The sequence below is a fragment of the Ictalurus punctatus genome, chromosome 6 (genome assembly GCF_001660625.3).
Source record: "Ictalurus punctatus breed USDA103 chromosome 6, Coco_2.0, whole genome shotgun sequence".
NCBI classification, from domain to species: Eukaryota; Metazoa; Chordata; class Actinopteri; order Siluriformes; family Ictaluridae; genus Ictalurus; species Ictalurus punctatus.
In genome coordinates this window covers 29,629,084-29,651,800 of record NC_030421.2, presented here as the reverse complement: position 1 = coordinate 29,651,800, position 22,717 = coordinate 29,629,084, and the positions used below count along the sequence as shown (strand labels likewise).

At 38.3% G+C, this 22,717-nt stretch overlaps 1 protein-coding gene across 1 annotated transcript in view; it reads right to left on the bottom strand.

The window, feature by feature from the left end:
• The window catches only part of slc4a3 (solute carrier family 4 member 3), a 78,464-nt gene that overhangs the window by 55,516 nt on the left and 231 nt on the right, over window positions 1-22,717 (bottom strand). Inside the window, exon 2 of the mRNA XM_017469079.3 lies at window positions 8,276-8,436. Coding sequence (XP_017324568.1) covers window positions 8,276-8,329 — 54 coding nt within the window. The 5' untranslated portion in view covers window positions 8,330-8,436. The remainder of the gene's footprint in view (window positions 1-8,275; window positions 8,437-22,717) is intronic.

The window sequence follows — 22,717 nt, the reverse complement described above, 5'->3', positions numbered from 1 at the left end:
GAAGTGTGGCCAGAAATATGTACAAAACAGATCAGCATCTGAGGCTGAGACCAAACTGTATGTATACATTGTGTGTATATCAGACTGCATGTATACATTAGGTATATTTGTGAGATCTACATAGTGTATTTTTTGTTCACTTTTGCAATTCATATATACTTTATCCTGACCTATTATAAAATCGAATTTCAAATCTACAGTAATTAAAATAAATTCCTTGTACATGTGAGTGTACATGGTTGATAAAAATGAAGCTGATATCCGATTCTAACACCTACACAAATTGACACACTATCCACTTGTAGGAATGTGTATGTGTGAGGGGATAAAGAGCTCAAACAAAACTAAACATGGATTTGATCAGATACAGTATGACTCTTAATCTGTAGCTGTACTGCAGCTGCAGCTGGTTAGCAGTGGCACAGTGGCATTGTCATGGCAACGCAATTCCAGCTGAACCCTGGGTCGAGACTGTGAGTCTGACATTTGTGCAAAACTACTGAAATGTCGGGCGAAGGCGCTGCAGTGACACAAACGACCAAAAGCATGCAGCCTCCAGGATGGACAGCTAGTGCATTGTGTCAGTTGTTGACAAAAGAGAATCTTACAAATGATCTGATTTACCTGAATTATTAGAAAGAGTCATTTATTAGTGACTGGCTCTGTCAGCAGAATTAATTCTTTGGAGGAGCTCTATGCTCTTGAGCTGCAGTTGAAATGGAGTCGTTCATTTCATTATTAGGGGTAACCACTGATTATTATATGTGGTTGATGTACATGCAAAAAAGAAACATATTTCAGTGTTAAAAAAATAAAATAAAAAAAACCTGTAGTTTTCAGAAATTATATTATACAAAATGTGAAGAATTTTCCCAGGCTGCCACACATATATTAAATTATGTTAAACATTTAATTGTGTTATTAGTGCTGGATGGTGCAGATGTATTAATGTGTGCGTGTAATAAGTTAATCAATACAGCAGTAGCCACAGTAAATTTTTCACCTCTGCTACAAAAGTGGTGGTTTAGTGGTTGAGGCTTTGGGCTACTGATCAAAAGGTTGTGAGTTCAAATCCCAACACCATCAAACTGCCACTGCTGGCTCCAGCTTGCACTGCATAAATGTGTCAGCTAAATGAGTAAGCTTTTAAAGACTAATTCTTCTAGTTACCTTTTAGTAGTAAAGCTGTTGCCTGATATTATTGTATATCATTATATATTATAAGACCTGAATCACTATTGTTTTTATTATTCATACATATTTTCTCACAGTGCTTTATATTTAATACTCTTAAGAGCCACCCCGGATCACGCCAATATTTCCGGCACTGAAGAGTGAGCCTCACTGGATATGACATTTTCTACACAAGACACCGATGACTCATCGTGAAAATTTCATTACAGATCCTTTTTGTGCCAGCTCACGATGACGGAGAGGCTTTGGAGAGATAAAATTGCCAATCTTCCCATACTGTAAGACAATGGATCTGTGTCAGAAGAAGATCAAATAGGTGCCAATGGCTAAGGAGAGAAAACAAGATGATCTGAGAAGATTCACAAGATTCTGGTGTCCACTTGACACACTTGCAAACAGATTTTTATCTAGTTTCTTTCTTTCTTGAGTCTTGTAGTTCATTTAATTACATCCATTCTCATTACTACTGATTAGATTAATTTGATCACATGCAGTAAATTAAACCACCAATTTGAGAAAACCACATTCAGATGCATACCATTTATTTTACAAGTGTAGAATACACATTTTGGCTTATAATACATGAAATATATCCTCATTTCCATAACAGAATCTGTGAGAACAGAAAATAATTATAAGAGGATTTCTAGCCATGAACATGATCGGTATAAAGTCTACTGTAATCACAGAAAACTGGCATTTAAAGTGTAGATAAAATTAGAGGTAGCTGATGGCTGGCTGTGGAAGCAGGAGATAAAATCAGAGACAAATGTACAACTGGACGACAAGAAAAAAAGCAACATAAATTCATTTTGGTGCCTGGGTGACCCAAAAGTAATCCTTCACCCCATCTTATCTCAGCTGTGGCATGTGCTTTTAATGTTTTATCTATTCATGTATTTTGCTGACTCAGGTGCTTGTCTCATGTTTTATTCATCTCAATGCTGGACCAAAGAGGAAGTCCAAAATGGCTTCTTTGAAAGTCTCAATTGCTGGAACATAACTGAACAGCTCTAAGATTATTAGCACAAAGGACAGTGCACATGTATTTAGTATACTAAATGTGATCTTTCAGTAGTTTCTTGCTTGGACCACAATGGCTTTGCTTGCGAGTTCCAGGGATTCCTGATTGGGATGTACTTACAAAGCAAAAGTCAAGAAACAAAGCAGGCTGGTTACGTGGTCACCTGATTTGTTTGAATATGTGTTAAATCAGATATTTGCATACAGGAAAACATCACTGCTGCGCAGTTTGAACGCAGGAGTGACTCACTAAACTCTTGTCTGTGATTTAACTTAACTTCTCTGAATAGAACAAATAACTAAGGTTTGTTTTCTCTGTTAGCTCCTACTAGAAAAGTCCTTTTTTTTCTTGAGAGCCTATCTGCGATGCTAGAAGAGATAATAGTGGAAGAAAGATCCTATTCTGCCTATTCTGTTCCTAGTTTTACTCTCCTCTAGGTTTCCAATTCTTTACAAATAGAACTGAAACTAGATATGTTGATATCCAAAGCATAGCCACCACACAGCCTTGGACTGGACTGATCTGGTATCTGAGACCACAGAGAACAAAATGCAGCCTTTCCCCAGCCAACAGTTTCCGAAATGCAGCCTCGCTCCAACCCTCAGCCCCTGTAAACAAGTCCAACTCTGGGTCAGACTCAGTGGCAGGATGTATTGAATATCACACCTGCTTTCAATGAATGTTAATGGAAGTTTTGCAAAGTGTGTTCCCTCTCTGTTTGCCAGCTGTCTGAAGTTCCTTTCTCTTTAATTTCTTACTTGATATCAGATCTGATAAGTAAAGATTCCACTGAAAGAATGTCAGTATTAGAAGAGTCACCAGTACACAGAACACTGGGCTGAACATTAACTATTTTTTTCTGAACATCTGGCTTCAGTGTGCCATCTCCTTTAAAATGATTTTCTTAGCACTCTTCTATTCATGAAAAGACCTCACAGTACACCATAACACTGTCACAAAATGATTACATTAACACACACACACACACACACACCTTCTCAGAACTGCATCTATTTTTACTACATTCACAAAAAAAAGTCAAGACTAGTAACACTAGGGAATTCAAATAAAATTTTTAAGCATTCTAACTCTTTTGTTTTATGAATTGGCCAAATATCTGAAATCTATATGTTCCAACACTGTTAGATCAGAATACAAGCCTCAATAATGACATAACTGCCACATCTATAAGGCCTTATAAAACCACCTGTATGACCTTATGCACTGTATTGATTAAAAATTTAGAGTTTCTCTCACATTAGCCAAACATGTAACAGGTTTTTAGACATTTTCAGAATTTGGGTTGCATTACATTAGAATACAGGAGGCACACTGAGCAGTACACTCAATGAACTTCAGAGTGAAGGGATGTTGGAAGGATTTGAAAGCTGAATGCAAAGGGAAATGAAATGTTTTGCAGTAATGTTGAGTCATTCACAAAAAGACAGGCATACTAAATCTGGTACATATGAAGTCTCTAACACACAAGTCCTTTTGCTCTGTGCTCCACAACAACATTTTGCAAGCTTCTTGTTTTAAAATTGAAAAGGCATCCTACCTATCAATATCTATACTGGTCTGAAATAAATTTCTCTTGGGGTGCTTTCACATATACAGTTAGCCCATTTGAATTGAACCCTGCTGTGTTTTCACATTTGTGCAGGTGAGAACCCAGCAATCAAACTCTAAAATCAAATTCTACTGGAAAAGGGATTTGGACTGGACATGTAACTGGGCTGTGGGAAGGATTTTATCTATCTATTTATTTATTTATTTTCAAATATAAACTGTTAAATTGAGCTGTGAGGTGAAAACTAAGCCAAAGGACAGAGCTGTAGCACTGCAGAAATGCAAGGTGTTCTGGATATTTTGACTGATGAAAATAAACAGTCGATGCATACTGTCACACTAGCACACTAGCACCAGAATCCTTCAGAGAATCCACTTCCCAGAACATACCACGGCCTACAAACATGTAACACAGATTACAATCCCCAGCACCCCACTCCATCGGTACGTTCACACTCACCAGAGTTCAAATCATTTGCACCTGTTTTCAATCACACTCACAGCCTTTATAAACAGACTTTGGACATAACCTCATTGTGAAGTAATGCTTAGTGTGCCTTACTGGAACTTATTAAGTCTGTTGATAGTCTGGTTTTGCTCTGGCCTTGTTTCCTGGTTTTTGCATTTTTGCCCTTTGTATTGCTGATTGTTTGACCTTTTCCCTGTTCCTGGTTACATCTTTTGCTTCACATTTGATTTGTTTGCCAGTTCTTTTAATAAATTCTAAACTGCATTTGCAACAAATTCTAACTCTGTTGTATGATGCATACACAAAATATCTTAAACTAGTTATTTATATAATTATTTAAGAATTTATTTAGGTCCATATTTTCATATGACTTTTGTGATTTCTATGCACACATGGTGAAGGTTTTTTCTGCTGCCATATTTCTGCAAAATGACAAAGTGTTTTGAGTATGTTTTCAGTCACACACACATCTGTCAGCCGAGGCTTTTTGTCTTGATTTGCTTCATTATGTGCAATGTGTAACCAAACGAAAAACTTGCAGACGGACTAATAAGGGGTAAAACTGCTCCTATTTTTACCTCCATCCATCCATCCATCCATCCATTTCCCATAGCGCATATCCTACACAGGGTTTCAGGGAAGCCTGTAGCCTGTCCCAGGGAATTCTGGGCAAAAAGTGGGGGACACCCAGGATGTGGTGCCAATCCATCACATGGCACAATAAAACACCCATTCACACACTACCGACAATCTGGAAATGCCAATCAGCCTACAATTCATGTCTTTGTACTGGGAGAGGAAACTGGAGTACCCAGAGAAAACCCCTGAAGCACAGGGAGAACATTCGAGCTCCGCACACATGGGGCAGAGAGAGAATTTGAACGCCTAACCCCTGTATGTAAATGGCAAATTGTATTTCATTCCAAATCTGCCAGTGTAGCAGTGTTTTGTTTGCTTGCCTGGGGTTTGTTTGTTTCTTTCTTTCTTTTGCACCTACTTTTGCCCAAAATTGCACTTGTGCTACTTCCTGCCAAGATTCCTTCGTATAGCAGGCTATAAGTCCCAACTAACTAAATACAAGAGAGTGTACATAATAACAAATAAAAACAAACGACTCATATGTGGCTACTCAAGGTAAATCACACAGTTAAATGAGATATACATTCTTTCACAGTGCTGTGAAAAACTATTTGCTGATTTCTTCTGTATTTGAGTATATCCTGTAGAAATTGTTTCAGAAATTAAAACAAAATCTATGATAAAACAAGGGCAACCTGAGTAAGCACAAAATACAGTTTTTAAATGATAACTTTTTTGCTTCAATAAATAATTATCTAATACCAACTGGGCCAGTGTGAAAATTTATTTGCCCCCTTTACTAATTTAATAGTTATAATTATTACTAATTCCCCAAATCTGACACTGCATTCATAATGGACACAATTTGAACATAATTCAGTTCGACTAGACGCAACCAGGCCTGATTACTGCCAGCCATTTTCAAGCAAATCATCACTTAAATAGAACTTTTCAACAGCATGAAGTTGATTAAAAGGTCTTACCCAGTAACACACTATGCCAAAGTTGAAAGAAATTCCAAAAATTGTGAGGAAGAAGGTCTGGGAAAAGTTAGAAAGCTATTTGAAAGGCTCTGGGACTCCAAAGAACCACAGTGAGAGCCATTATTTCCAAATGGAAAAACTCAGCACAGTAGTGAACCTTCCCAGAAGTGGCCGACTTCCCAAAATACCTCCAAGAGCACAGCAACGACTCATCCAGCAAGTCACAGCCAAGGACAACTAACTAACTATCAAAGGAACTACAGGCCTCTCTTGCATCAATAAAGTTCACTGTTCATGACTCCATTATCAGAAAGACACTGGGCTAAAAAGGCATCCATGGAAGAGTGGTATGGTAAAAACTACTGCTAACCCAGAACATTAAGGCTCATCTGAACATGTGGAATAAACTAGGGCTGCAACTAATGATTATTTTCATAATCGATTAATCGGCCGATTATTTCATCATTAGTATTATTATTAATCAACTAATCGATACTGCCTTACGCCTTCGTCTGATAGTGACTGATGTCATGTTGGATATAAAAGGCAACGTTAACAAACATTCAACAAGAAGTTTATTTTCGTTGACTCTGGGTATTCTGCTAAAGCTAGCGGCGTCGCATTACGTGTGTTTGACATCATAGGCCATTGACTGGATAACCGCTTATACTTTCAGTTAGTAAAAAACCACTAGTGTTCCATTTGAGATGATTCTACCGTTCTAAAACTCATACACGGGGCGGTAGAGTATATAGTGCATAGTGTAAGTGTATAGTATGTCATTTGGGACACAACTTCAGTAGTTACACTTCAATGCATGTTTTCGGAACAGAAATAATGTAATTAGTAACATGCCACGTGCAGACCAACTAATTGATAATGAGATTCCTTGACAACGATTTTCATAATCGATTAATATCAATTTTTATCAATTGTTGCAGCTCTGGTGTAAACCAAACACAGACTTCCACAAAAAGAACATCATACCTACGGTCAAGCATGGTGGTGGAAGTGTGATGGTTTGGGGATGCTTTGCTGCTTCAGGGCCTGGGCAAATTGCAATAATTGAGGTAAACATGAATTCTGTTCTCTACCAGAAAATCCTAAAGTCCAGTCTTCAGTCCATAAGTTGAAACTCAAGCACAACTGGATTATGCAGCAAGACAATGCATAAGCATTTGAGTAAGTCCTAGTCCTAGAAGTAAATGAAAGACTGATCACCAGCTATCGGAAGCGTCTGGTTGCAGTTATTGTTGCTAAAGGTGGCACAACCAGATTTTAAGTTTAAGGGGACAATTAGATATTCACTTTGGTGATAGGTGTTTACTCAGGTTGCCTTTGTTTTATGTTGTATTTCGTTTGAAGACCTAAAACTATTAAGTATGCGATATACACAAAACAGAAGAAAATAAAAGAAATCAAAAATATGCATGAAACACACAATTATTAACAAAACTAATTTAAATATCAAACTTATTGACATCATCGGGACAAGCAATTAGTTGATACAAAAAAATACATATAAAAAAAAAGGCTTCAGTGAAGACCTACGAAAGCACATATTTGTTATATGTTTTGCCAGTTGGTTATTTGCTACAAATGGGAAATGTACAAGAATGTGCTGAGATGGGTTTCTAAAGAAATGAGAGTAGCTGATTTGATTGGATATCACAGCAGCACACATAACCACTGCTCTTTGTAAAGTTATATTTCTGCCACACTGATATAGTACATTCCAATGCATTTAGCTTAGGCCTACATGAATTTTCTAAGTAAAAAAAATACATCTCATATATTTAAGTTAATGCCATAAATGCAATTTATTACTATGCCTTTTATTGGACCCTAGATTGTAGAATTCCTGTTTTCCACTTTTCTGTGTCTCTCAGCACTGAACATATACGTACACTAGGCTACACTGAAAGCCAAAGTGACAGTCCCATGCATTGTGAGTGGCACTCGAGAAGCAAGCAGGGTAGTCGATACTGTCTTGTGCATAGTACTGTCTTTCCTTTCTGTCTGGTGTAACCAGGCACTTCAGTCACACATCTGCCATGCCATCCCTACTTCTTCCCCCACCATCTGCCAATGCTCAGGAGACATAGCAGCTCAGGCTCTAATTAGAGATTTTTGAGTCATTTCACCATATAAGCATGAATGCAGCCTCATTCTCTTTCTAAATATGGAATTATTACAGAGAAGCCTCTTGAGTATCACTTAACTTGGCTGAGACAGACTACACTAGGGGAAAAACATCTTAGCACAGTGCATACACGTTGTCAGTCCACTTAGAATAAGGACAAAAAAAAACCCAACACATCTATTTTTATATATATATATATATATATATATATATATATATATATATATTTTTTTTTTTTATCTCATTTTACAATAGCAAGCGGTACAACGATAACCACAGCAGCATGAGAGAGAAAAAAATCAAACAAGTCTTACCTGATGCAGGTTGATCAAAACATCTTTCTCAGGGGCATAGCCTCCTGTCGCCATGGGGACAGGGAGGGGCACAGCAGCAGGAGTGCAGGGGGTGGGGGGGTCTGAGATCAGCCCTTCTCTTTGACCGTTGGGTTTGCAGTCAGCCTGTGGGGTGGCATAACCTATAAAAACAAAACACACACACACACACACACACACACACAAACACACACATAAGCAGACAATCACTACTGCAGCCTCCAAGGAGTGCTTAATGTAAAATCATGGGATTAACTAACACCAGCTATTTCTGAACCAAAACCAACAGATATGACAGTGGAAATCCTTGGTAATCTACCTGCAGACCTTCAGCTGTGATCTTTAAAAATATTAAATGTGTATTCATTTACCCCAGACAGCTCTACTCTAAGGAAGTACTCTCCTCAATGGAGAGGAAAAAGCTGTGCACACCAGTCCACACCTCCATGCATCAATGTCATGAGAACAGCAAGTTTCAGGACAGCATAGATGTGAATCATGCACATTAAGATTAAAGATAACTTGAAATGGAAACCGTAACACATTTGTATCTACTAAGAATGAGTACACTGTTACAGATGGATTTTAGGAGAACATTTGTAAATATACATAAGTTTTGGTTCATATAATCATGACCAGTAATTAGAAAAGTTACAGGGAATGAAAACAAAACCATTTTTTTTATTACATGGAATCCAAAAAGGCAAACAGAGTCACTCTAAATTGTTCCAGAGTGAAAACATTATTTGAAAAAGTGCCTAAATGGATGTTATTTTCCAGTGATTCCGAGAATGTATAACATAAACCTAAAGATTTTCCCAATAGGCTCAGAATCCTGTCCAGAATTCATTGTTTCCTGCACGCCTGGCTGATATGACATTAAATAGCCGATATAGCAGGGTTTTTGAAGATGGGACAAAGGCAGAAAAACCCATGTAGAAAGTATTTCCCATACAGTTCTGCAAGCAAAAAAATCACAATGCAAAATAGAAGGATGCTGATGTAATACCTGGCAACCATGGTGGTAATCTGCAGCTTCATATTCAAAGAAAACACTCTTCACTTTATGTGAAAGACTGGAAAGGTGAACCATCAACTAATGTTAGCACTGAGATGTCAGCTGACAGCCAAAAGAAAACCTCTTGACAATATGTAAAGAACACTATTATCTTTTATTATCTGTTCTAACTGGTTTCAATCTAAAGAGCATGAACGTAAAATTATTATTTCTGATCATTTTCGTCCCTGATCTAAATTTCATCCCAAATCACTAGTATGAATTGGAACCATATAAAACCCTTCAGTATTTACATGGGACAAATCTGAAGTTGATACACATGCATATTTACATAAACTGTGCTACTGTAATCCATATGTAACAGTACAGATATCCACATTAGTTACAGTATAATTGCATGAATAATTTATATCTAAAAACACAACAATGATATGAACCAACAAGCTAAAAGTCAAATTTTCATTCAGCCTGTATTTAAATGGTAGAAATTTTACCAGCACTCAGTGGAACTAAGTCCATTGGAATAGTAGCACAATGCCTTCAGGATTATAATAGACAGTAATTTACTTCTACTAGACAATCAGAAGAGTTGGCTTTGTTTGGATATTCTCATGCTGCTATGTCTCATTTCCAGTATTCATGCTGTAAGTATGTTGTAAGTAATCACACCTGGGCAGGTGCTCAGTGTCTGAATATGCACCACAGCTGGGCAACAGGGCCAAATTTAGAAGTCATTGAGATTAATTACAATAGTCTGGAATGGAAGACAAGGCCAAAGCCATTCTTGCCCAAACATTCATCAGTGTAAAGGATTATAGCAAGAGAAGATATGCCAAACTAACTGTAACAAACACAGACCCGCCTACTCAGGAAAAGGTCATGCCCTGACAGTAGCTCAGTCTGTCTAGCATCTGTTCCCATTTGTGCAATTATGCAATTATAGCCAATCCAGACAATCTGGGCCACATGACACAAAAAAAAAAACACTTGAGCGCTGACATCAATATGTCTCATCAGTGAAGCAATAGATCGGCTGAAAGTCAACAATTCAACACTGATGTTAATCAGTGACATCAAAATGCCAAACATAATACAAACAAATACTGTGCATACAGACATAAGTCCCCGACACTTGAAAAATCGTTTGATCCAGATATTTATATCCATGGAATGTTTACATGGACGTGGAACATTTGGTTTTTTCCCAGCCACACACTAATCTCTCTGCTTTTGGTAATGCTTTTGATAGGAGTTTATTAATTGCTCCCAAGATAAGATGGCTTGTGTGCACACTGGTACATTAATAGCAGTTTTCCACTTGGGATAATTGCAGAAGGCAAATGATTCACTAGAAAGAATAGCCTGCTCTATAAATATGCTTGACAAATAGATTCCCTGTTGTGTGTATTTGGTAATAACACAGAGAGAGGGCAAGCAACTCTTGCTAATGAACTGCTTCTGAGATCTATGTAGAAGTTTGACATTTTTATGAATTATTCATGTTCTTGTATTTCTTGTATTTGTGTGTGTGTCTATATATATATATATATATATATATATATATATATATATATATATATATATATAATTTTCTATATATCCCTAAAACCTCATCAGAACAGTGTAAAACAAAGAAAACATGCCATTCATTCAATGAAGTTCCAAATTTCTGATAATGTAATGAGCTCTTTTTCATTATGTTTCTCTACATCATTCAAAATCAAGGTTGTTTTTACTAATGGGTCGATTTTGTGTCATGCGTCTCTACAGGAGATGCATACAGTAGCTGTACTGTAGAAGACAGGTTTCTTTGAGAATCTTCATACCACCAGAATGCAGGATTTCAGCAGCAATGGACGTATGATTAATAAAATCTCTGTTTGCAATGTTAGTTGTTTATTCTTGAGCAACGAAGAGAGGAAATCTAATGAGAAAAGGCTCATATACACTCTGACATTTGGAACCTCATGAAATGAACATCATATTTTGACAAAAACAATAACATTATCAGCTGATTTCACGTCCTACTGACTTAATCACTTTCCTTGCACAATTGATGGACTTTTGTCCAAATCATCGTTTTGAGACAAACTGAGTACTACACTGCAATGTTTACTACACATACAGTGTAATTATATTGGATTCTCTGTAGGTATACAGTTACTGACTGTTGCCCATCTGCTGCTATGCACAATTAGTCAGCCCTTTCTCTATCCTGTCCATCAGTGTAAAGGGACAGGGCTGCGTGGTGGCGTCCACGTTAAGCTTCCAAACCTGAGCAAACACGAGAAGTTTGGTGAGAATCACCACAGAATCACTGCTGAGCATATTATTATTTAACTGCTGGACCATTCTAAGCACAACAATAACAATGACATGGTAGTGGCTGGTGTTAATCTCTAACCATACACCTACTGCGTGGATGGACAAGGTATGTTTGTCTAATAAATAGACACAGTGTCTAAAACTGCATTAGTTATGCTGTACCTGTTCCATTTGGGCTAGTATCATACACACACTATGTCAGAGTGACTGAGAATAATACATCACCAAAATAACATCTAGTCAATGGTGGTCTTTTGTTGGCCCTAAGGTGTCTCCTAAGGCTGAAGCAGCACTTGCAATTACCTACACTTAACTACATATAAATTAAAAATGGATCTGCTTCCTGTATCTGATCAGTGCCTGAATTTCACTTCCTCTTCCTTCCACTGAAGCATCAAAGAGCCACAAATGATTTATGAAGCTTGTCAGCATGAGTTAACACTGCAGAGCCAAGTTTATAAAGAGGGAACTGCCAAAGTAACTCAGAGCCACTCAAAAACCACATGATGTGAGCAGGCACAAAAAAGAAAAGAAAAAGTTGTGTGTTATTGAGTCTTTCCAAATGATGCTCACCCAAATAACTAAAACCATGCAAATGACGAAAACCCGGTTTTCATCGTTAAAAAAATCTTTGATATAATCGCCACTATTTTTTCCATGTTAGTGTTACAATCAGTGTAGATGCATATATAGATTTAATACAAATTGCAACACTTACATGAGTTCCAGGATGAGGTGCTCAGACTGGCAGTCACTGTAGATACATAGGATGTAGGATTAATGGCTTTATGAACACATCTTTATGTGTACATCTTGGAAATGGGCCAGAGACTTCCTCTAAAGTGCATACGGGTCATGGTAAGGTCTACCTTTAGACATCTGTGCACATTAGGTACACTTTTTTTTTCTTTTTTCCAACTTGCTTATTTCTTATACTAATAGCTTCTTGAGACCAGCATTTGGGCCACGTAAGCAGGATTCAGGTAATGGTTTTTAAATGATTCCTCTGTGGCCAGGAACTTTGTGGAATTCCACTACCACTCCCTTATTAAACATGCTATAAGTGTCTAGCCCTAAATGTCGTTATGGACCCATTCTGAAGTGGCAGCATATAGCCACAAGGACAGCTTAGTTACACCATTGACTGGCTTTAGCTTGCATGTTTCTTGCAGTGTTCAGAGGTCCCAGGAATAAAGAGATGAAACAGCTTGACTAGCACTCAATTGTTTCATCATTTCTCTGTCTCATCACACATTAAAGAGAGCAACCTAAATAATGTGCTGGCTAATGGCATGTGGCCATCCTCTGAATAAAACTATTGTACCCACTCAGCTCTGATAATGTATCCAGAGCTACAAGCATAATGTGTGGTTAATAAAGCATGTCCTTAGATAATTATTTTCAGTTGAGCTATCCATCAGTCTATAATTTTCCTTCAAAGAGGAATAACAAAAATATACAGAAACATCCCACTCACCTTCATGTATTTTAACCCTAACCTGATATTGACTCAGATAGCTGAGCACAAATAGTCTACTGGGCATTAGTGCAGTACATGAAATCCATAAAATCTGATATTCAATTATAACTTTATAGTGTGGATGTTATACCATTAATGACTAAGTTCCAAATGATTATTTAGTAAATATCAAGCCACTATGGTAAAACTGAACAGCGGGCAGTTACAGTAGGTGTTGCAAATCATTAAGATTACATAATAACCAACCAAACACACAGCAGCAAAGTCTGAGTAACAGCCTGTTTCAGGTGTTTACAGTAAGAGTAAATTTAAGCTAAAATATAAGCTTTTATTCATGTTTATTTTAAGTAAGGGCATTCATAAAATGTAATTTTAGATATGCTAGCAACTTTGCATGCAATTAATATGAGTATTGAAATGATGAAACCTCCCCTAAAGGAAACTGAGTCACAAAAAGAAAGAATTACTCCTCACTATAATAGCATAAGTAACTGCACATTAATTTTTTTCACTAAGCTAACTAGATTGAAAAATCTGCAATCATAATGAATTCATTTGCATGTTACAAATTACAAATGACATTAGCACTACAGCACAATCTTTTCATCCATGCCAATTCGTCAGTGCTGAACTGTTCTCATGTGTTTGATTGTGATAATTTCAGTTTGCAGAAGCCTCTCAAATCCTGCAAACAGGTATGAGCACAGCACAGCACCTACACAGTGAAAATTAGAGTTGGGGAACTCGAGTCCGATTATGAACAAACTCGAACTCGGGTAAATCTGCACGCGAACTTGACACGGACTCTGACATTTTGGACTGCGTCATTTGTACAGTCGAGTCTGCGTCATGTGTACCATGAAAAGAAAGATAAAAAATAAATAACAACATAAAAATTAAGATAACAAGAAATTAATGAATGTCCCCCTGCCTGACCAGGGGCCTTTCTGTGCGCACACATTTGAAAGCCGCCTCATCGTGCGAGTACTGAATTTAATTCTATTTAGCGGCTTATTACGCTTAGACAGTCAAATAAATACACATACATCATGTAAAAATGCAGGTCTGGCTGAGTATTCATGCAAACACAGTCGGTTATATCTTAAGTGAATGTAAACAATTTGGAAAAAATCAGAGGTGTGTCAATACATTATATTGGATCTGTGCATTAAGTCTTAAAGTGACAGCAGTCTAATAAATCTGCTGCTGTCTGTGTCATTCATGTTAATCAAACAACAAAAGACAAAGAGAAAATCACTCACTCACTCATTTGACTGAATAATTTCATAAAATTTATTAAGAATCACTGTATATGTTATACAGTGAAGTCTATTTTATTTTACATTTAACTGCTTTATTCAGTGAATACTACCTGATAGAACTACCTGAGGAAATGTATCGTTATCATGAAATAAGATTGTAGTCATATCACCTACCCCTAGACAGGTGATGCCAGTCTTGAATTTCACGTAAAACTGGACTTGACTCTGATCTGGCCATTAAGGACTCGGACTTGAGTCCAACTCAGCCCCTTTTGGACTCCATTGGTTAAGGACCTGGTCTCGACTCAAACTGGATAAAGGTGGACTCGAGCCCAACACTAGTGAAAATTACCACACCTATGTGTGCACTTGGGAAACTTCCATTAGTTCAGCGGCTGCAGCAGTTCATTCAGAGTGAAGTAGGTTAACAGGCTAGCACCTTTTCCATCTACTGTTAACAGCATCAAATAAGTCCAGATGATCACCAGGGTGACCTCACACTTCTACACTTTCATGCACCATGGTGTGCCAGGATGACATTAAATCAGATTTTTCATTGCGCTGTGATAGCTCGCTGACCAGAGAACACTGAAAACTTCCCAATGACAGCCTTGGCTAGGGGAGGCCCTACAGTAGTACTGGGGGATAACTGCCCTAACAACCTCATGTCCCCTGATACGTCCCTCCACGGCCCATCAGGACCGCTCCTCCTTTGTCTGCTTGGCCTTTATGACCATTCTCAGATCAGGCCTAGCAGCAGACTGCGACTGTGGCCACCCAGTTCCCCGGGCTGTCTGTGGGGGAAGGCGGGCCGCCACACTCACCTTCTGTGCCTCCCTTGCACTAGCGCTGGTGAACTCAACACAATAGGGAAGGAACTGGCTGAATGCCGCCGTATGTCAAGCTCACTCAGCAGGTAGGCTTGCAACACTGCCATGGCATGCAGTGACCCACAAGCAAGACTCACAACCGCATAGGCCTTGCCCACCAACACCGCGGTGGCCTTACATGGCTTGGATGGCAAAGCCGGCCCCCCTAAATTACTTGCCGTCGATGGAGCGAGGTAGCTCGCAAGCGTCTCCTCCACCTTCAGCATAGCTAAATAGCGGTGCTGTTCATTCCCCATGATGGCTGAATAATCAGACATTGCGGTGTTATAAATACGGTTTATGTAAGGTTTTCCCCAGAAGCGTGATAGTCTGTCATTCACTTCTGGAATAAAAGGGGAGCTTTCTGCAGTGTGAGGGAGATTTATTTTCACTGGGGAGAAAGCTCTTTATATGCTTGAGAACTGCTCTCAGATTTTAGTACACCCTTCTGGCTCCTCGGAATCAGAGAGGAAATTATTATTTATTAATTTATTTATTTGGCTTTCCATAGCGAAAGGAGGTGTCGCGATGCAAGCTCCAAAATCCGACGGAGAGCCAGACCCGGAAGACAGAGAAAGAGATAGGGCAGCATTCGTCTCCGGCTCCTCTTCCAGATCCATACGAGATCCCCAGGACCTGAACCGGCTGGCTACCTTGGCAGCGGCTGGCTCAGATCCGCGAGGCTCTGAAACCCAACTCCCCTCAACCAAGAAGAGAGCAAGTGGAGCTGCATAATTGTAAGGCGTTAACAAGTTGCACAGTCAGACCACTCGAGTGCTGCCATGGCATGCCCAACCCCTAAACACACAGAAAGTGTGTCCGTCCCACCTGTGATGAAACGAGAGCGAAGCGTAACACACTTCCTGAATTCTCTCTCACTCATACTTTCCTCTCTCTTTTTTTTAAAGGGACAGAAAAGTTAAGAGATTTCTTTTTCTTTTTTGAAAAGATAGAGAGAAAATGAAGAGTCTTTTTGTGAGTGTTACACAACGACCATGCAGTCTCGCTGAAGATAATAAGGCTGATGGCACGGTTCACAGGTGCTGTTTTTATATCACGCGACATGCTTAATTGTCACGTCACCTGATCACGGCAGGCCTATAAATAGACATGATGTTACACAAGTTTCAGGCATTGGTCACACATGAGTGCACTTCCCACAGCATGTAGCTCACGCAATGTTGCGTTCCCTTTGAAAGGGAACAAGCCCTTCTCTTGGACCCACCAAAACCAGATGGATTACCCAACAGATAAAACCCAAGGTCCTTCACCCATAAAGTGATAACTGCAGGAAGAAAAGGGGAGAGGACCCCCCCCCTTCCTTTGTTGAATCAACACATTCCACAATCAGGGCACTACACAGAAACAATGACTGTGAAAACTAATAAATCTGTATGAAAAAAAAACAAACAAACCTGCAATCACCTATTTTCTGCCATGCTTCCTTCAGGACTTATTGTGCTTATAACCACTGTTACCACTAATTGTTTGATTTATTTAGCATGTATTTCTGTAGTAGTAGTACTAGTATGATTGTTGTTTTAATATTAATAGTGTACGTAACATATGTTGTGTGTGGTATGTATGTATTCATGGAATAATTTTCTGATAGATAAAATTAAGGAAATTCAGATAGAATGTCATTATATGTACATGGTAGTATTTCGGACAATGTTTAATCCTCACATCATGACAAGGCATGGAACCACCCATCTACAGAGACAATGGACTGATTAAACATTATGGGCAGAGCATATGGCTTACACCCTGCTCAAAGACAATCTCTGGTTTGTTGGAACCCTTAGGGGGTGGGACTAGCCAGAAAAAGAGCTAAAATCCACCTCTTCCGTTCGCCCTCTCTCTGGGTTCTCTCTGCTCGCTAAAATCAACACATCTCATCTCGTCAGCGGCGGAGGGAATCTTCAATCAACATCTGCTCAGAGACCCAGGCTAGAGCTCCCCAGGTTTTCAAAACTCCCACCAGCAGCTCTCCAAACACCCCTCATACTAGACACCGTTCCATTCAGCATTCCAGTTGGTCTTTCGAGATGCCACTCAACACCGACCAGATGTTTAAAGCCCTTCTAAAGAAGTGAAATTAGATTGATAAAATTGATGCTTGTTCAGGTCATGGTCTGTGAATTAACATCCTTTGTTATACACTCTGAACTTCATTCACTCTTTTAAACCATTTTTACCTCTGCTTGAGTGTGTGTGTGTGTGTGTGTGTGTGTGTGTGCGTGCGTGCATGTGTATGTTTATGTGTTAGCTTAGTTTCTGTGTCATAGAATAGTTCAATAAAGTCTCGTCTGTTTTTAAAAACGTGTCTTTTTAAATGTTTCTTTTCCCACTTTACAAGGGCCACTACCTTGTATTGCCGATCCTGCTACATGCTCTTCAAATAATGTTTCAATGTATTTAGGATATTGTTGCCAGTATCCACAGACATAATATCTAATGCATAATTAATGAATATACTAAGTTCAACTTATCTCTGGACGAATAGAAATAATAAAATTAGCCAAATTTCCCCTTTCGAGCTGATCTGCTAGTCTTTCCTGCATATTTGGTGGAGAATACAATAGCTCAGTTTTAACAGCTAATTTCCGTTACATATAATTGGTGGAGAATACAACAATTTAACCCAAACAGCTCATTTTCCCTACAACTGGGTGAATCATTTTAACAAAAAACACCATGTCGTAAAAGGTATTCAAGCAGTATCAAGCAATTAACAAGACACTGGCAGATCTTAAATTGTAGGCAGTTATGTTCAACAAAAACACAACACCCATGAATGCCCACTGGAAATAGACAGCACTTTCTTAAAACTGAAATGTGACCTTGCTGAAACAGGCCCGTGTTAACTCGTGTGTAAGTGATACCAGCATACACTCCACCAACATTGTATGCTGCTTTATGGTTGATATTACATCCATAGCATTTCCTTAAGAGTATGAAAACAAAGACAAAATCACTATATCTCATTTGAACAGTGATTTATAACCATCGACAACGTGGGGTTCTTCTTTTTCTGCAATAGCAGTAACTGTGGCCAAACATATAAAAACTCACCTACATCTACTTTTCTGTAGCCATCAGAAAATGACTAAGCTACCTGGGAAAATAAACAAATTGACATATGTTCACAGTCCAACATGAGCTTTCCAGGTGATGAATATGGACTGCTGGGTTATAAACAGGCAGCCGGTGCAATTAATGAATTTGTATATATGACTCATAGCTTGGAGCCCTCAGGCTGCTAAAGTGACCCAAAAAACCACTCAAGGAATTTACTCTATTTAGAATAGTAATAATATCTCTGAAATCAAAATAATATCTCTGAAATCAAATCATGCCATTAAGATAAGAGCTGATTTAGTATCTGTATGACTAAAACCATAACAGAATCACCCCAGTATACAGATTTGATTAATATTTAGGACTGACGAGGTGCCAACATATATAGTTTAGCTATGGCATTTACAATTTTCAACCCCTTTCTACATTGATATAGGAGCTACCTGAAAACTATTTTTGGACAATTCACTAAAGAGGAAAGGATGTGGGACATGAAAGACACACATTTGCTACTGGTAAAGGTTACTTTCATTTTGCACCAACTTTATATACAGTATGTGAACCTGTGAATTCACAAACCTTGGTCTCACAAGCCAATAGAAACAACATGGGTGGGGCTGGGGGGTCTTTGGTGGGTAAAAAAATGGAGGAGCTGCTTATTGTTAAATTTTTCTTCACTTTTTTTTTTTTTTTACTGCTGCTTGGTTCACATCTGCTTGCAAGGATTGTATTATTAGTAACGCTAGAACCTCTAGGATTGATGTGTTAATTTGTAGATTGTGAGATTCTTGACGAAACATCTTAAACATATAAAAGTATCATTTGTCTTTTAAAGCGTTACTCAGAAATCTTTGTATTCAGAAGTTCTTCACTATTATTAAAAAAGAAGTTTCATTGAGCACTCTAAATGGTCCTTTGGTTTGTCCATTAACAGGTTCCTAATTATCCAGAGAACACTTGAAGAAATCTTCTTTTTTTTGTTCTTGTGAATTCAAAATAATCAGCATAATATAAAAGTTCCCTCTTGATTTAGAGTTAAGAGTAATGTATAGCCAGGTGTTCTGCAATTTCATTATTTTTTAAATGCTCGAGATTATTACTAACTACTATCAATGTTGTTATAGTGTATGTTATTTTATAGTGATTAATTCTAAGCGTATTTGCCTGAATTTAAATTATGTCACACTGTGCTTCATAGAGGAGAACTGAATAACTTAAGAGCAAACACCTTTTAAAGCAGAGTAATACACAAGTGTATAATGTTCTTGGTTCAGTAACTCAGACATTGTGGAATGGTTTCTCCAGCACTAGCTCTCTTGTTATAACATATTTAAAACATATATCTATAAATGCTTGCTGTGTTTGCCTGAGCAAAACTAATAATCAAGAGCCTCGTCACAAAGCTTCCAAGGTGCACACCAGCACATGAGACTATATACTGTATATACTTTCCCACTCATGCAACCTGATCCTGTTGTATATATTTAGGAATATCTGTGTGGTAGGGAATACATCTGCAAAACCCACAGATGTCTAGAAAAGGTGGGAAAATGCACATATTTACCACTACAACTACAAAAGCTTATCGACTTCCCAGAAAATATTAATTGTCAGATTAATCTCTGATTGATGATGTCAGATGAATGTTTCAATTCATATCACTATCATTAGTATGCCAGTATCATTTATTCATATTTAGGCCTCTGGTTTATGTTATACAGAAACTACTATTTACATGTATCTAAAGGATAGAGAACAATGTTGTGGAGCCCTTTTACAATAAAGGAGTGGTTGTCATATTCTGTTGACATATATGCAAATATCAAATTTAACTATAACAAATCTGTGCAAGACAATGCAAATATGATTGTAATGTGATAACTCTGGGATTTAAGCACTGCAAATGAATTACCTGAGCGATAATGGGGCCAATTCTTGGGGCAAAGAAAGAATAGAAACAGATTACATGACTTGGACTAAGCTATCATTGAGGAAGCTGCTCTACATTATAAAAACCTGTTTTACAGACGTAGTGATGCACTGATCCCAGTTTTCCCAATGTAAAATTGATAAAAATATAGGACCTTTGCGATGTGTATCAAAGTTATGCTGTTTATAGACTTCAGTTCAGCATTGAACACAATCATTCCTCGGCACTTCGGTGCTTGAACACCATCTGCAACTGGATCCTGGACTTCCTGACTGGGAAACCTCAGTCAGTCCGGATCGGGAAGAGCATCTCCAGTACCACCACACTGAGCACGGGGGCCCCCCAGGGCTGTGTGCTCAGTCCATTGCTGTTCACTCTGCTGACTCACGTCTGTGCAGCAATGCATGGCTCGAATCATATAATCAAGTTCTCCGATGACACGACCATGGTGGGACTCATCAGCAAGAACAACGAGTCAGCATACAGAGAGGACATGCAGTGGGTAATATACTGGTGCAGAGCCAACAACCTATCTCTGAATGTGGACAAAACAAAAGACTTTGTTGACTTTTGTTGAAGAGGTTGTTGACTTCAGGAGAGCATAGAGTGACCACTCTCCGCTGAACATCGACGGATCCTCCGTCGATATCGTTAAGAGCACCAAATTCCTTGGTGTTCACCTGACGGAGAACCTCACCTGGTCCCTCAACACCAGCTCCATAACCAAGAAACCCCAGCAGCGTCTCTCCTTTCTGTGAAGGCTGAAAAAAGCCTTCACACACACTCTTCACTCTCCTGCTGTCTGTAAAAAGGTACTGAAGCATTCTGGCCCTCACGCCCAGACTGTGTAACAGCTTCTTTCTTTCCCCATGCCATCAGACTCCTCAATAGTCAGAGACTGGACTGACACACACACACACACACACACACACTTCCATTGCAATATTTGCACATTCCTGCATTGACTACTGCACTCCCATTACAATTTTTGCACATTCCTGTATTGACTCTATTGCATTTTTGCTGCTACTGTATTTATAAAAATACCTGGCTTTTACAGCAATAACTGCTATGTCCACATTTGGTATAAGCTAATCTGCTGAATACTAAATCATAGCATGTTATGTTTACATTTATACTATCTTTAAATTATACTGTTACTCTTTGGCACCTGTCTTTTGCACTACCTGTTATATCAGACACTTCCACACTAGAACTGTGTACTGTTCGGCGTTAGACTATCACTTACTGTGCCTATTGTCCCATTTTAGTAGTACTGTACTGTCCTGTGTCGTTAGCACACATCTGCACGTGCACTTTATGTAGAATTTGTAGATCTTATTTAGTTCTATGTCGTCTCATGTGGTTAGTGTGTTGTTTTATGTAGCACCATGGTCCTGGAGGAACATTGTTTCGTTTCACTCTGTACTGTACCAGCTGTATATGGTTGAAATGACAATAAAGCCACTTGAACTTAAACTTGCACTTGAAAACATTAGATGGCGTGTGCTTTAAGATAGTTCATGTCCTGTATTCATGTCCATAATCTGTGTTGTAACATCAATGAATCAGAAAATATGTCAACTCCAATCCAGCATCTCAGGCCAGTATTGACCCTTGGTATTGAATCAGTACATCCCTAGTTTCTGGGATTTGTTCTAGGGGAAGTCGATATGACAAAAGTATCATGTCATGGTACTTTAAGACATTTCTACGATACATGATATGTATCATGGTATATAAGTTTGCTAATAATAGTGTTGCATTACAAAATAGTAAATAAAAATGGAAATAATTTTAATACTGAAAGGACGGAAATAACCTTTTCATTGTACATTTTACATTTTTAAAATCTGGTACAGACAGGTTTGTCATAGATTTTATATATATATATATATATATATATATATATATATATATATATATATATATATATATATATATATATATATATATATTTAAAATAAACTTAATAAAAGATTCTGCAATCCCTATGATATCTCCGAAAAATTTATTGTAGCATAATTTATCATGATATTGATATTATATTGTCATGTTGCCCAGCCCGAGCATGTTCAAAGCAACCTTAACCTATTCAAGAGGTCAAGAAAAAGGGCTGCTGAAAGCAATGATATTTTAGTATAATGCATGAAATGCAGCAGTGGTCTAATATGAACTGAATAGCTTGACATTTTCATGAATGACAACATCCATGATCATTTAGTATATCTTTAGTATATGAGAAGTGCCATACAATCCCAAATAGCCATCATCAGCCTGTTCACGCCTCCTACATACTTCACCTGCCTCCGATCCTACGCGTATTTAGTACGACGCGTAACACACACGCTCTTAAACAAACACCCTTCTTCGCAGCTGCATTACAAAGAAGGGAGCTGGTGTTGGAGCGCCGAGCCCCGGTGCAGCGCAGCTGTCATTTCTGCAGAATGACACCGAGG